This window comes from Hippoglossus stenolepis, chromosome 12 (genome assembly GCF_022539355.2).
Source record: "Hippoglossus stenolepis isolate QCI-W04-F060 chromosome 12, HSTE1.2, whole genome shotgun sequence".
Lineage (NCBI taxonomy): Eukaryota > Metazoa > Chordata > Actinopteri > Pleuronectiformes > Pleuronectidae > Hippoglossus > Hippoglossus stenolepis.
Genome location: NC_061494.1, coordinates 15574079 through 15588524, shown reverse-complemented (window position 1 = coordinate 15588524; position 14446 = coordinate 15574079). Strand labels below are relative to the sequence as shown.

Genomic DNA, 14446 nt, shown 5'->3' with positions numbered 1-14446 from the left:
TCGAGTGCTTTAATAAACAGCTGAATAGATTTATTATATAGTTTACGTCAAAGATTATGAAATATGAACTGAGGACCACAGGCTGCAAAATGAATCACACATTCCTTTCCTTGTTTATATAAACAGTGCATGTCACAAAAATATAAACAGAAAGAAGTATCACTGCTCTGTTTGCAAGATATTAAACTTTAAGTAGAATGACACAGAAAATCATTTACAGTCACAAACTGTATAACAGTTGGCAGAAGAGAGGTGCAGGGCAGTCAAAGCAAGAGCATGAAAGAGTGGATCTTATTTAGCTTATGTACAATTCTGTCGAGTGTAAAAATTCACATGATAATAGTTTTGCTTTCTCTATGTCGAAACAGATTATCGAAGGTTACACTTTTATCATGATTGGATTACATGGAACATTCATCGAAGGCTGGGGGGCTAATTGAAACACTTGATAACAAAAAGCGGAGTGAAGAGGGGAGGAGAGGTAGACAAAAAGGGAGGATAATGAGGGAATGAGAAGAACCGAGGGGATGCTGTGAGATTCAGAGAGAGGGATAGAGCGAGATTGCAGAGAGGGAGAAAGAGAGGAGAGAAAAGAGAGAGTTGGCGACATGCAGATGGGATTTCAGTTGTTTTTACTCATCAAGCTCTTCAGACTTCTGTCTATCGCCTCATCCAGCTCCTCCTCTAGCTCCTCCTTTTTGGACATGGCGAGTTTGGACTGATAATCACGAACTATCTGGTCTATGTAAGGGGCACTTTGTGTTCCGTGCAGCATGAGAGTCCACTCCTTCATGACTCCGCGCTGTGGCTCCTCGCCTTGGAAGCCCACCTCCAGGACCCAGGTCCCGCGCGGGTCCTCGCCCCAGGTGTGGGTGGTCATGAAGGGCCACTTGTCGAAGCCCACCTTGGAGTCGTCGTCACGGGGCCTCCGGCTCAGTAGGATGGACTTTGTGCCCATGGGCGAGGTCATGTTGAGGTTGAGGTCGCCGCGGCGGGTGCCGTTGACGGTGACCACCGCCTGGACGTGCTCCAGGTAGCGGACAAAGTTGTCCTTCCCCTGGCAGGCTTCTGTGTTGATGGCCAGGACCAGCTTGTTGCCAGACTGGATTTTACTGGAAAAGCAGAAGCAGATTAGAAAAAACTGAGACTATGTAACAGAGAGATGGAGAAAAGTCAGATATCAATATGTCCAGACACTGTGAGAGCAGAGGAAAGAACGGTCCTTTCTTTCAGTCTACTTTCACCCGGCTCCGCTCCCCTTTCAACGTCCAAGTAAATACAGCTCTTGACCCACTTTTCCTATCGAACCATCCAACCCTGACAAAGCATCAAGGCTCTTTTTGAACCTGCTCCCTACTCACACAATACCAGTGATTATAGTTATGTCTGCCTGCTTCATGGTGTAATTTATCACTAGTGGAGGTGATCAAATATTTTGTGGTTTGGTCGACAACACACATTTCTTATATTTGGTCCCACACAGGTTTGCCACATAATTCTCCCACTAGATGAAATCATTTGAATGCATTCTGTCTATTATGTTTTCCTTTCACATAATTTACCATCATATATGTAGCACACAAATCTAATCAATAGAAAGATGTTTAATATCTATTGAATCATAGGTTGGTAATGATGCAAAAACCTTTTTAAGGATAAGCAGTGTAGATAATGGATGGATGGATGGATGGATGGAGGGATGGTGCTCTACACAATGCACAGGGGCAGTGGCTTATTATTTAGGCCTAATCTGGAAATTATTCAAACTTTAAACTCAATCAGAAAATAGAATTCTCATCTGTCATGTTATCTGTTTTTAGTTCGGTGTTGCCTTGTTTATTTTGTAGTTCTGATCTTCCTCATGTGTCTCTGTTCAATTCCCTCCTGCCTTTGTGTGTTTCCCTCCAGTCTTGATTGTGTGCTGCGCCCTGATCGGTTTCACCTGCTTGTCCTGCGACACCTGTTGTGAGTTTGCTGTTAGTTGAGTTTGTATTTAAGTCAACTCCTCAGTTCAGTCTTTGTTGAGTCGGCTGCTTTGTTGTCCCTGAACTGTTTGATTTCTGCCTGCTTGTTTCCTTCTGTGCCTGCCCCATGTTTTATTTTGAAAATTAATCCAACAAATTTAAATGGATATAAAACAAAGAAAAAGTGAAAATTGTTGCATGAGAAGCTGGAAACAGCCATCAGCAAAACTATAAGTGAAAGTTTAACCTCTGTAATATAAGGCCTCATTGCCCCTGAGGTAGATCTTTAAAACTTTGAAAAGTTATTATATAGTCAACACTTTCTCTCTGCTCTGCTGTAAATCTGCTTCTTTTTGTTCATAAACTGCACCAACCCCTGATTTCAGCTGCATGAAGAGATTCTTTTTATTTCATTCTGACAATGAACAGAACAGTGTGTAAAAGCCGACTCCTCTGTTATTGGAGAAACGCACGTCGTACTCATCTCTCTGTTTGACGGAGAGAGCGAGACTGAGGAGAACACAGCAGGGCAGGGGTGGCGACCAAAGGCTAAAGAGGCTTAATAACATTATTAGAGGCCGAAAGCAAATTGCGGCTGGTGGGAAATGGGGAGGGGGGGAGTTTAAAGAGAAGAGACAACGTAGATGAGACAAAAAGAAAACGAGCGAGACAGTGTGGTGCAGCGGCGGCCTCAGAAAATGATTAATAGAGCGCTATGCTGAGCACAGAGAGGTGAGGCCAACGGTGAGCTGATGAAGCAAATTACTATTCCCAGAAAAACAGAACAATTTCCAGTGGGAGTTTCAGAGCCCAGTACATCCTGCGTGCACACTGAGAAATTTGACATAACCAAATATGAATCTGTTTTTTCCACTAACATCACACATGTTGCGTAAAGAGATAACTTATATAAACTTACAATTTAATGCCAACTCTGCATTTTCATTGTCTTGGAAAATGGTCTGTATTTATATAGAGCTTTTCTTGACTCAAAGTGCAATTCACACACTCTTTATGAGATGGGGCAATTTTTGGGGTTCAGTATCTTGCCAAAGGACACTTGGGAAATGGGGAAGATGGGTATCGAACCGCCGACCTTCTAGTTCGAGGATGCTGTCATTAATTTTTGTATTTAATTCTTATCAGTTAATTAGGACGTATGACAGTGAATCTATATCTACTAAGTCTAGAAAATATCTGTCTGTCTGTATGTGGCTCACATATCTCGAGAACCGTTCATCTTACAGGCTTCAAACTTGGCAGGAGTATTTTTAAGGGCCTTAGGGAGTGCAGAGTTGAATTTGGTGCAATTTGGACGAGTGGTATGTTTAACAGTAACCCAACAGCTCTTTGTGCAGCAGTGGTGGCAAGGCTTCAGGGTCCTGCATTACCACAAGCCAAGCAAACACTCCAAACAGGTATGTTTAGAACGGGCACTGCAGTGATATAACTAAACATGTAATTTGTGTCGGGGTGCCTGTGAAGGACAGGACCAGCAGAGATTAAAAACATCCCCACCTCACACTGGGGCCCTACACGACAGCTCCGCTCATAATGAGAAGTTCTCCTCCAGCTAAGTAAGCCGCAGCCAGCCAGAGAGCAGCGGTATCAGATCAGTGCTGAGCAGAGTGCTTGCGAGCACGGCTATGGTGGTGTTTATTGCTTTTCTCTGGTGATACACTATCATCAGAGGTGGCTTGTTATAATTATATCTTCACCACAATAGAGGCAGGAGGAGCCCCGCGGTGCTGCTGTGGAAACAGTGAACCGATGAGAAGCACGACACAGCCGGCGACGCAGCTTTGAGCACACAGCTCGAAAAAGAGCTTGAACAACACATCGCATTCTCCCTCGTACACAGCACCTTAATGAGCAGTTATTCTTTCACATAATTAAGGTTTTTCTATGTTGGAGCAGGGAGATGATGTTATACTTTAATGCAACAAAACCCTGAATGATCATTGAATGTGTATAACCACAACCCTTCCGCATACAACAGCAAGTCCTTTCCATGCACCATTTGCATGTTTTGTCCTCAAGGATGCAATAAAACCATATGACTCCTCAGGGATGTTCCTTTTTTATCCGGCACTGCACTCAGGGAGGACACACACCACACACACACACACACACACACACACACACACACACACACACACTTATAGAGAGAGACTTTCACATCATGTTGTCGTGACTGCATCGTCTGTGGAGCGCTGATTAGAGAACGAAATGAGAAAACTGAGGTGTCGACGGTGGCAAAAAAATACACAGACGTACCGTATTCAGTCTGCTTTTTTATCTTCACCCACACATTGACACTTGACACAATGCATGTGAGCGCTCGGGGGTTAGGTCGCACACACACACACACACACACACACACACACACACACACACACACGCACACTTCCACCTGGAATCCCTTCCTGGCTGTAAGTCAGTTTAATTGACAGTGTTTTCCAGGGTGCGCCACACTGGACCATTTATGGTGCTGTAATTACAGCGAGTGAGAGGGCGAGTCACAGGAAACCACTGGGCATCGCACACGGGAGCTTGAAGCCCGGGGGTATGATAGATGGACGGATAGGACAGCCCTTGTTTGGCATGCAAAAGGGGGACGGGGGGGAGAGATAAAGAGGAGGTGAGAGTGGAAATGAAAAAGATGACAGAGATGGAGGCGAGAGGCACATATGACAGAGAGAGAGAGAGATGGAGGAGATGCAGGGAGGGAGACAGGATGTCGCTTTCCTAATGTGTGTGGACACGGGGAGGACACGATGACAAGAGGGATGCTCCAACCACAGCTGCAGCGGTGAAAGATGAGAGCAGATATGTGGCAGAGGCCAGACTGAATTGATTCAAAACATCCAGAGACAGATCGAGCTCTAACGTTATAGAACGAGACAAAGCTCACTTTAAAAATCTCATAAAGGCCTAATGGATTATTTATAATAGAATCCACATCAGAGATGCAGACTGTGCTCTGTTAAAAATTACTGTGGCAACACAAGTGGAGAATTATCACTGTTATTTTGATGATATCTTTTTGGGGCATTAAGCTGAAGTATGAAGAGAGGGGAGGACACACAGCAGTGACAGATTCAAACCTGTGACTGGATGAGCTACCTATGAATAAAATATTTTTTGTGGGCGTAGTTTGTTTTCTGTAAATAGGCCCTGCGGGGGGTGTACTCTGCCGCTCGCCCAATGTCAGCTGGGATTGCAGCTCCCCCTCAAAAGATGAGCAGTATGAATGGATATATAACTACTTGACCCAAGATGTCTTTCAACACTATGTGTGCTGGATGTTTCAAGTTTCCATGCCACACTTCCATAGGAGCATATAGGACCATGTTTGGCTTCCAAAGTAGTTATGATATGATCATGTGTTGTTTCTAGGTTCTGAGCTGCAAAATGGAAATCTGCTGTTCCGCTAAAATGCTTGACACGTGTATTGAAGAGGAGTTGTGGACTGACTCACTCCTTTAAGTTTGGTAACATTATTGTAATGAAACATTCATATGTAATGAAAAAAATGTGTTATTTGTCTCTCTTGAAGGTTAGAATGGTAAAACTCCACACACGCATCATTCAGCAGAGAGAAGGTCAACAAACTAAGAGAAGAAACGACGAGAAAATCTCATTTTAGAGTGAAGGGGGACTTTAATTTCATCTATCTTTTTTTATGAAACTAGAAAAAAACGTAATCAAAAGGAGAGGATACTAGATACCAACGACTTTGCTACATTCTTTTGCAGGGGTGTTTACCATTATCTGTGGCAGAAATCTAATTCAGACGACAGAAGACGAATGCACTATCCCACAGGCAGCGGCAGCTACGAGACTAAATCATTACAAATCTGCGGCACAATCAGACAGGCCGAGCAGCCAAACTAAATATCGCAGGGTTATGAAGTGGACACTCCCATTGCACATGTTTGATTGAATTAGGCCTTATTAGGATTACCCACTAATTAGATGAGTGTCTTTTATGCTCGGCTGTGTTTCCCTTCGACATCTTGGTAAGGACAGTGTGAGATCGTAGCATATACGTATAATGTGTACATGTAAAATGCAATATCCACAGTAAAAAAGAATGGAAGCTTAACTTACTGGGTATCCTGAAGGGATCCAGCTACACAGTGGAAACGCTCAGGCACAGTTTTCCAGTCCTTGGACATTTTCACCATCCCCCCAGCGTCCAGCACGCCGTAGCCAAACAGGTGGTTGAACTCCAGGCCCACGCCGTTCCTCCTCCACTGGTGGACCTCGTCGTGGAGCTGGTTCCTCTTGGAGGTCAGGACAGACAGGTGCTGCATGTCTCTCCATGTCAGGTCTGGGCTGGGGTCATGAGCGTTCACAGGGCAGAGGAACAAGGGGATAAAGGATAGAGGGATGCAGAAGAGATAATATTGTAAGAGGAACAAATAGAAACTCTCTGATTCATGATTGTGCCTTAATTATATTTGTTTCATTGTATAAACTTCATCGGTTTTGTATATGGGGCAGATTATGGCCTTTGTCCGTGCTTCCCTTATCTCGACTGTGTGTAGTGACGGCTTTATTCTGGCGGACTCGCTGGCCGATGCTGTTGCACGCTTCAAGTGTGTTTGGGCAGTAAAAAGGCGGCGCACTCGTCCTAACAGCCTCGTGGTTATTTGCCGCCGGACTGGGCGAGTATCCGCTCCTCCCAGCGGCAACATCATTACTGTGTGTGCAAAGCAAACAGTCTCTCTTTATTCGAATCCACTCGCTGGTGTTAGGTAACGGCAGCAGAGTCTTGTCAGCCTCTAATGTGAGAAATGAAGCATCTGAGGGGAGAGAACGACGCTCCGCAGGGATTTAAGAAGAAAAGTTCTCCAGGTTTTAGATTTCACATATTTGTTTTATAATGTGTGGCTGGGTTTATTTAAGTTGGCCTGTGTTTACAGTTTCTTTCTGTTCCACAAGGATTATAAAATCAACTCTTCTTGAGATCTGGTGTCGTCATCGTAGACCTTCGTTTTCATCAGATTGAGACGATCAAGTGCTGTGGTGTGTTTCATCATCCAGCAAAGTGTCTCCGCATCCATCATATGGGAAGTGCAGTGATAAATAAATTATAAGCGCTGAGCGCATCTCAACAATATAAACTGTGTTTTTCAGCCTTGTGCTGAGATAAAAATAAAACGGATCCAAATGTGATTTCTGTCCTTGGCACCAGCACAGTGAGTCTGTACTTTGTGGGCGATGGAATAAGTGCTGTTTTACTTTTCATTCAGCTTAATGTTTGATAAATATGCGATCTGGTGGAGGGCGGTGAGATGATTTGTGCTTCTGAGAAGTGTGGACGCACAGAGAGATAATGAGAATAAAGGATTTGAGGATGGAGATTGACAGATGAAGACATCAATGCCACATGAAAGCTCAAACTTGTACTTAGGAAGAAACGGCGGCTCAGGAATGAATGGCACAAAGAGCAGTGTTCTTTCAAATCAAAGATTATCTAGATTTACTGGTTGAAAGCATGTCATAAAATTAAACCTTCTGAGAGGAGTTGAACAAGCTGATATAATAATGTTTTATACAGACGGAGCGTCAAAATCAATAATGATGATTATGACAGGTGGAGGGGAAGTAAAACACATACTTAGCCTCAATAGCCAGAGCGAATACACCGGCTGCCTCCGGAGCTGCTGCCGATGTGCCGGAGTGACGCAGCGTGCAGTTCCCGTACAGGTCTGTAGTGGCCTGAAAACACAAGAGAGAAACAGACATGCATTTTTAATAAGGTGCTCCATGAAAATGAAGGGGGTGGATGATTATGTGTCACTTTGTATTCCTGCTGTCATTAGTGTTTTCTTGTGGGGTCTTTCCTTGACGATGACAAAAATGGCATCACCCTCATCCGTTTTGACATTGATAGAAATTTGCAAAAGTAACATTGTGATAGGATCCAAATTAAACCGTATGGAATGATAATTTCCATGTAGCCACCAAATTTAAGAAGTGGAGTCAGCACTTACCAAAATTATGCATATTTTAATATTATAAAAGTAGAAGGGCATTCGGAGAGCACCTTTATTATGCATGTTTCGAATCAGATGCATGTTTCAAACTGTTTATATTAACAACAGGTAAAATATCCGTTCTCTTATAAAGTCGAGAGGAATATTTGTTACCTTAACAGTAAAGATCGCCATGGTAAAAATACTTATTTTGATTCACAAAATCCGGTTCATTCTATGGATCTGCACCATATTTCACTTGTTTGTATATATAAGAACCCCAGATATGCCTGAAAACGCCCCTATCTCGCAATGTTCAAGAAAGCGGAAATAAATAAATATTGCATCTGAGGAGTAAAGATGTGTCCTGTTTACTCAATATATCAACCATACTTTATTTTTCACTTTATACGACACGTTTATATTGTTTGATGACAGGCCGTTACTTTGCTGTTGTAAACTAGCAGATCGAAGTGAAGGTGGGAGCTGCTGGTGACAAACGCTCTCTGCTCATGTTGTTCGTAAAGATAGAGTTCAGACACGAAAGATCATCGCTCACTCTCCCTCATAAAGAACTTCACACTTTCTTCCCCTAAAATACCGCAAAACATAACCCTTTTCTGCCCCCTGATAACTTTCATACCTTGTAATAACCCAGACATTCAATATTTTTAAAGCATTTAAAGACAATCAATATGATTCCTTGTTTTATGTACAGTGTACATTTTAAAATAAATCCAGGAAAGGATAAACAAGAGGGACGTGTGTACATTGGCTGAATTGCTATATAAACACCTTGGCCGACAAGTTGTGTTTATATTTCCTAAATAAGCATCTAGTCATTTAATTTGGTTCTTAATTAGAAATGATAACAGATTGACTGCAATTAGACGGGGAACCCCAGGGAAGATCTGTGGCTCTGTCAACAGCCAAAGGTGATTTGCATAATCACAAACACAAACCTCGCTCACTCTTCGTATACACGGGGAAAATTCTAAAGCATTATGCAGAATGTCAGCCTATATTCTCGAAGCAGACGAACACGAGCAGGCCCATTATCCCGACAATAACAATCCGTGTCTGGCATCTGTCCTCGATAAAAGGAAGAGAGCCTCATCCTTCAAGCTTCAGCTGCCTCATGGGTGGTATGTGTTCTCTCTGTTTGACTCTGGTGACTCATCCACTCCTTTTTTTCAGGGATCACCCGCTGGTGAAACGATTCCCCAGGTAAATGTTCAGGTAGCTCTGAGCCAGTTGCAGCTATAGTCCATTTGTGTGCGCTGAGGTCAGACACGAGATTCACTTGTTTGATTTGTAACTTTTCTTTCCAAACACCAAAAAAACAAACAAAAGCCCTTTGAAGAAAAGAAACTCTTTCTTTGGTCTTCCCTCTTGTCATCAGGACAGAGTAGTATGAACATATTAAAGGAAATTCTTGATATTTTGCAAATAATATCATAATAGCATGAGAATAAAGTTGTAATTAAGAAGAAAGTCATAATATTATAATGAAAAAGTTGTAATGTCATGTGAATAAAGTTGTAATTTAACAAGAAAAAGGTCATGATGTTGCGAGTATAAAGAAAAACCTGTTTACTTTAAGTGGCACAAATACTCTGTTGGGTAAAAAATCTCTAACAACAGGAACCAATGATAATAACGATTCAATAAAGACATTTTTCCAATTTTTTCTATTGGTCGTCACAGTACGGCGGCCTCTCTGAGCATCTACAGCAGAATGATGCACCTGGATGGAAGGGAATCAGACCTGTTCCTCCACCTTAAACGAAACAATTTTTCACAACCAGCCAGCAATTGCAGTAAAACAGGTTCTCAGCCTTTTATCCCAGGCCTCATCCAATCTCCTGAAAGTCCCAGGATGCACTGCTTCCAGGGCAAACAGAAAGCCATTTACAGCTCAATCTATGAATAAAGAGGCGAGTTCAAAGGCCACAGAAACAAGTCATCTTTGAGTGCATAGACCAACGGAAAAAGAAAATGGTTTGACTTAAACACACTCACCACGCCAGCCTCTGGGTTCCTCTTGCGTCCGTTGCTGAACGTGGAGGCCAGCGTGGAGGAGCAGCTCTCATCGTACAGGGCGGTGCGTCCGTCATTGATGGCTGAGTTGATGGAGATGGTCCACATGCTGGAGGCATAACCGTCGCAGTTGCAGTCGTCATAGCTACCGCCGTCTCCCGATGCCCACACGTAGATGCTGCCTTTGCCTCCGCGGCCCTAAAACAAGATCATTATCATCCTCATTAAAGTGGATTGAGAATATGTCACAGTTCTGCTTATTACGAGGGGGGTTTACATGGACGAAATGAGAGCTGGGAATTTGGAAATTTGGAGTGTAATTATCCAGTAGGTGCCAGCGTGTGCTAGAGGGTGAATTATGTACATAATCTAAATCCAACTGATCAAAAAAAGGAAACTGGATAACAAAGATAAAGCAACTGGAAAACAAATAAGCTTAGATTTCAAAGACATACAGTTTATCAGCATCTAGGTTAAGATGGTGATAACATTCAAAAGTACATAATGTTGTTTTTTTTGTTTCAAATTATTGATGAATTAGTTTGTTTATGTGCATCTGCGTGTGTCTGTGTTGGAGGAATTGCAGGATGGAAGCAGTTTCTGTTGCCTTTCAGAGGGTGGGTGTTTAATTTGTGTGTTATTTTGCTATAAATAACAATGAAGTGCCTCGTTCGACTTCCCACTGAGTGAGTAAAAGCCGCCATTGCTGTTAAAGTACACCATCGTAGTAATGATATCGTTAACACTATCAAGTAGTATCATAAAAGGTAGATCTTACCGAGAAAAAAACAAAAGCAGCTGATAGAGGAGCTGTTGTTCTTTTAAAGACGACATGATGACACTGATTATTTTAATTCTTTTGAGTAACATCAGGTAAACAGACATATTTAAATCAAACTAAATCGTGCTTTGTCCTGTCAGTAAATACTTTTTGCAGTGCAGCATGTAAATGAAATCACACAGTAAAAAGTCATCATAGTTACTGATGGAGCGCCTTGAGACACCAAACATCTGACTCTGGCCTCATTCAGTGTCCTCTCCACCAAACGCACCAGTTTCTACAAAAGGGCCGACGGCTTCCCGCACAGAACAAAGGATCAAGTGGAGGAGGAGTGTCGTGTCCTTCACTTCACCGCGCTTATTTATGTCTCTCTACTTGCAAAGATCTGAGCCTCACTGAGCTTCAGGCCTTCTGTCGCCGGCACAAGCCCAAAAACGCCACTTTCATTTTGCACAGCATGTGCACTTTGTCATGCACTAAAATCATAGGTGGTTCTCCGAAAAATCCTACTATTACCTTTAAGATGCAGACGTAGAGGCTCCCAGTGTGACTCAGTATTGCACAAAATGCTTAATTTTAAATGTTGCACAGTGCCCATCATCTTCAGCCAACATAAGCTTCTATAAGTGATCATTAGAATCCAAGAGGCAGATTGCAGAGTGGCTGCTTGATTAGTTGTGTTTACATGATCAGAGATTACAGTCAGTGCTGCTCCTACTCAGCTACCCCTGCCCGAGAGAGGGTCATTTCAGAGCAACGCACACCTGCCGGCACACGGTGCATGTGGATTAATCGAGCAAGAAATTGGCAGTGGCACTGTTAGCATGGCAACTCTCTGTGTGTGTATGTGTGTGCGTCTCTGCGTCTGAAATGACTGCAACCAGAGGGCTTACATTTAAGCCCCCTTAGCAGACCTTGGAGAGTTTTAACCTTGCAGGAAACAGGACTGATGCCTTTCGGGGCTCCAGAGGCCCTGAAACCTCTCTGTGGTTAGCTAATACAAAAATATTCCAATGGTGTCGAAGTACCACACATTATGGGATGTTATGATGGATGGACAGCCTCTAAAGAGACCTGATACTGGCGCTAGGTGAAAATTCAGGGATCACCAAAGTTTTTACAAGTCATTGTGCCAAAGTCTGTGCCAATCCATCACGTAGAGACCAGTTCACTCAAAACTACAAATAGAGAAGGTCAGGTGATACCAACTTAAACGGGTTTTATCCCTATGGAGCTAACAGAAACTGCCTACATGTCTAGATCACCATCCAAAGACAGTACTTTGAAAAATCCCAAAGCCAAAGGACAGCAAGTCCCGTTCATAGTTTTCAACGGGTTTTACTCCACTGGCTTCCTGACACTATACGTTACCTTGAAACCCTCAGCACAGCAGGTACGATGCGCCCTTACCTTGTTGACGCCGTCAGCCATAGCCTGCAGCGTGAGCTCTCTGGGTCCGTCCACCGTCTTGCCGTCATCGGTTGGTCCCCAGCTGGCGCTGTAGATGTCAATAACCTGCGGCATGTGGCTGATGGACGATGCCTCGATGATGTCAGTCATGAAGGGTTGGTCCAGCATCCTGATGCCTGACGGAGCAAGTTCTCCATATCAATCTGACATTAAATACTCAGTCTAATGTTGGTTTATTGTGCTATTATTGCTACTGCTACTAATCAGATTACACCTTTTGTGAGCATTTCCTTCCCGTTCAAAAGACGGACATTGTGTTTGTCCAATCAGCGACGAGCCTTGTCGATGGTGGGTACATCTCTTTTCCATTAGAAGTTATTATTTTTGTGCTTTGTATTTTGCACTTCAAGACCAGTGTACGCAGCTCAGTGTAGTTTAGCCAAATATAAAACCTAAAAACACTTGGTTAGATTTTCAATATCTACAGTGCCAATACAGTACTTATACATATTCTGTATTTTTAGCATCTAAACCCTTCTAAACTTTCTTTTATTTCTACCATGTTACTCGCAGAGCAAATTTCAAGAAAACTCGATATAACAGAAATTCAAAGCTGTCTGGATTAATGTCGCCGTCCCGTTGATATGTGGACTCTGGCTGAACTCTGCAGTAATTTGCAGTAATTCTATGAGTTCATCCAAACCAATGCCGCGTTGTTCTTCCACAATATTATACCTACATTTTCTGCCACACACAGCGTTTCCCCTCGGAATGAATCACCCTCATCATACCTTTGATCCTTCCATCATACCATTATCACAACGGTTGTTTGCTATCATCACTGTCGGCTCATTGTTATTCCTCTCACTGTCCAATACGCAGCTTTAATATGACACACACCTGCCACTTTTGAATTGTAGGCGACTCCCACGCCGCAGATGTTGTTGTTGGCTGCAGCAGACACCTCTCCCGCACATCGTGTGCCATGACTGGTGACACAGAAATGCAGAAAACACAGGATTTGCATTCATTAACATTCTTTTACAAGGGGATATATTGTGGGTTAACGTTCTGAGATAAGATTCCACAGATTAGATGGCTGCTTTTGTTGACCTTGTGTCTGAGTAGAATGAGGGAATTGTTAACAGAAAAGGTTTAGCATTTTTGGAGCCAAAAATCTATAAAAATTAGCATAAACAATCCGTAATTCTGAAACCTGAAGATTATTATAGCTCATGGACGGCGAGAAAAGATTCATCCATTTGTTTTTCTGTCATTTCCTTGAGCCAGACGGAAAGTGTTTGTGCACATATCGGTGTTTGCTTGTACCATGTGACGTGTGTCTATCTCTCCATCCCTCGGCTCCCCACAGGGACACTGCAGAGAGTCAACCCCTCTCTCCCAGCATGCTTTGCTACAGACAGGCAGCTATTTATAACAACCGACTGATTAGCCAGCGAGTTGTGCCCGACAGTCAGCAACTGCTACACTGGCAACCCCAAATATTCCCTTCTCACTCGCTCACACACACACACACACACTAACACGTCTAAGCAGATGGAGTCACGGAGGAGGAGAAGTGGCGGAGGAAGAATGTATTTCTCTTTGTTCCTCTCCTCGACATGTGTTGCGGTGGCAGTGGATCACCCAGCGTGATGGGAGATGGGAGGCAGATAAGGCGTTATCAGACAGCAGGTCACCACTGTGGACACTGCTACTCTGAGAGGAGACTAGACTTGCGTTAGTCCCCCTTTATCTACCTCACCTCCTCCAAGTGAGCGGCTAAAAAATAGGCATTATGTGTTCTATTGTGTTGTGTTGGACAACAGCTCTGTTTATACTGCACCATTATGTCTTAATGGAACTAGGCTGAGAGAAAATCAATAGTAGAAAAGCTGCCTGACTCAGGGGGAGGGCGTACACATGTGCACACAGAAACAAAGAAAGTATGTAAACAGGGGTTGGCTGAGTGAGCTTTACCTGTTGAACCAGTCGTCTGTGTAGCGTGGAAATGGGAACGGGTCATTGCTGCTGAAGTCGTAGCTGGCGTCGGCGTTCTGAAAGGACCAAATGGATGCATTTACCAAAACAACAACAGCCAGGCAGAAAAACAGAAGGAGAGACGGCAGAGGAACGTTTCATTGTGAAGTTCTGATCTGTTTATCACCTGGATGCACCTGCTGGGAGTGATTTGAGTCCAAAAATGTAACTTACTGTATGAAAAGGGCTGCTTATAGTTTATTTGTTACATTCAGAAGTAACTA

At 43.2% G+C, this 14446-nt stretch overlaps 1 protein-coding gene across 1 annotated transcript in view; it reads right to left on the bottom strand.

Moving 5' to 3' along the window:
- Positions 1 to 15: 15 nt before the first annotated feature.
- Positions 16 to 14446, bottom strand: part of pcsk2 (proprotein convertase subtilisin/kexin type 2) — a 28442-nt gene continuing 14011 nt past the window's right edge. Inside the window, exons 6-12 of the mRNA XM_035173365.2 lie at positions 14163 to 14239; positions 13083 to 13171; positions 12183 to 12358; positions 9974 to 10189; positions 7594 to 7694; positions 6078 to 6305; positions 16 to 1112 (exon numbers count right to left, since the gene is read on the bottom strand). Coding sequence (XP_035029256.1) covers positions 623 to 1112; positions 6078 to 6305; positions 7594 to 7694; positions 9974 to 10189; positions 12183 to 12358; positions 13083 to 13171; positions 14163 to 14239 — 1377 coding nt within the window. The 3' untranslated portion in view covers positions 16 to 622. The remainder of the gene's footprint in view (positions 1113 to 6077; positions 6306 to 7593; positions 7695 to 9973; positions 10190 to 12182; positions 12359 to 13082; positions 13172 to 14162; positions 14240 to 14446) is intronic.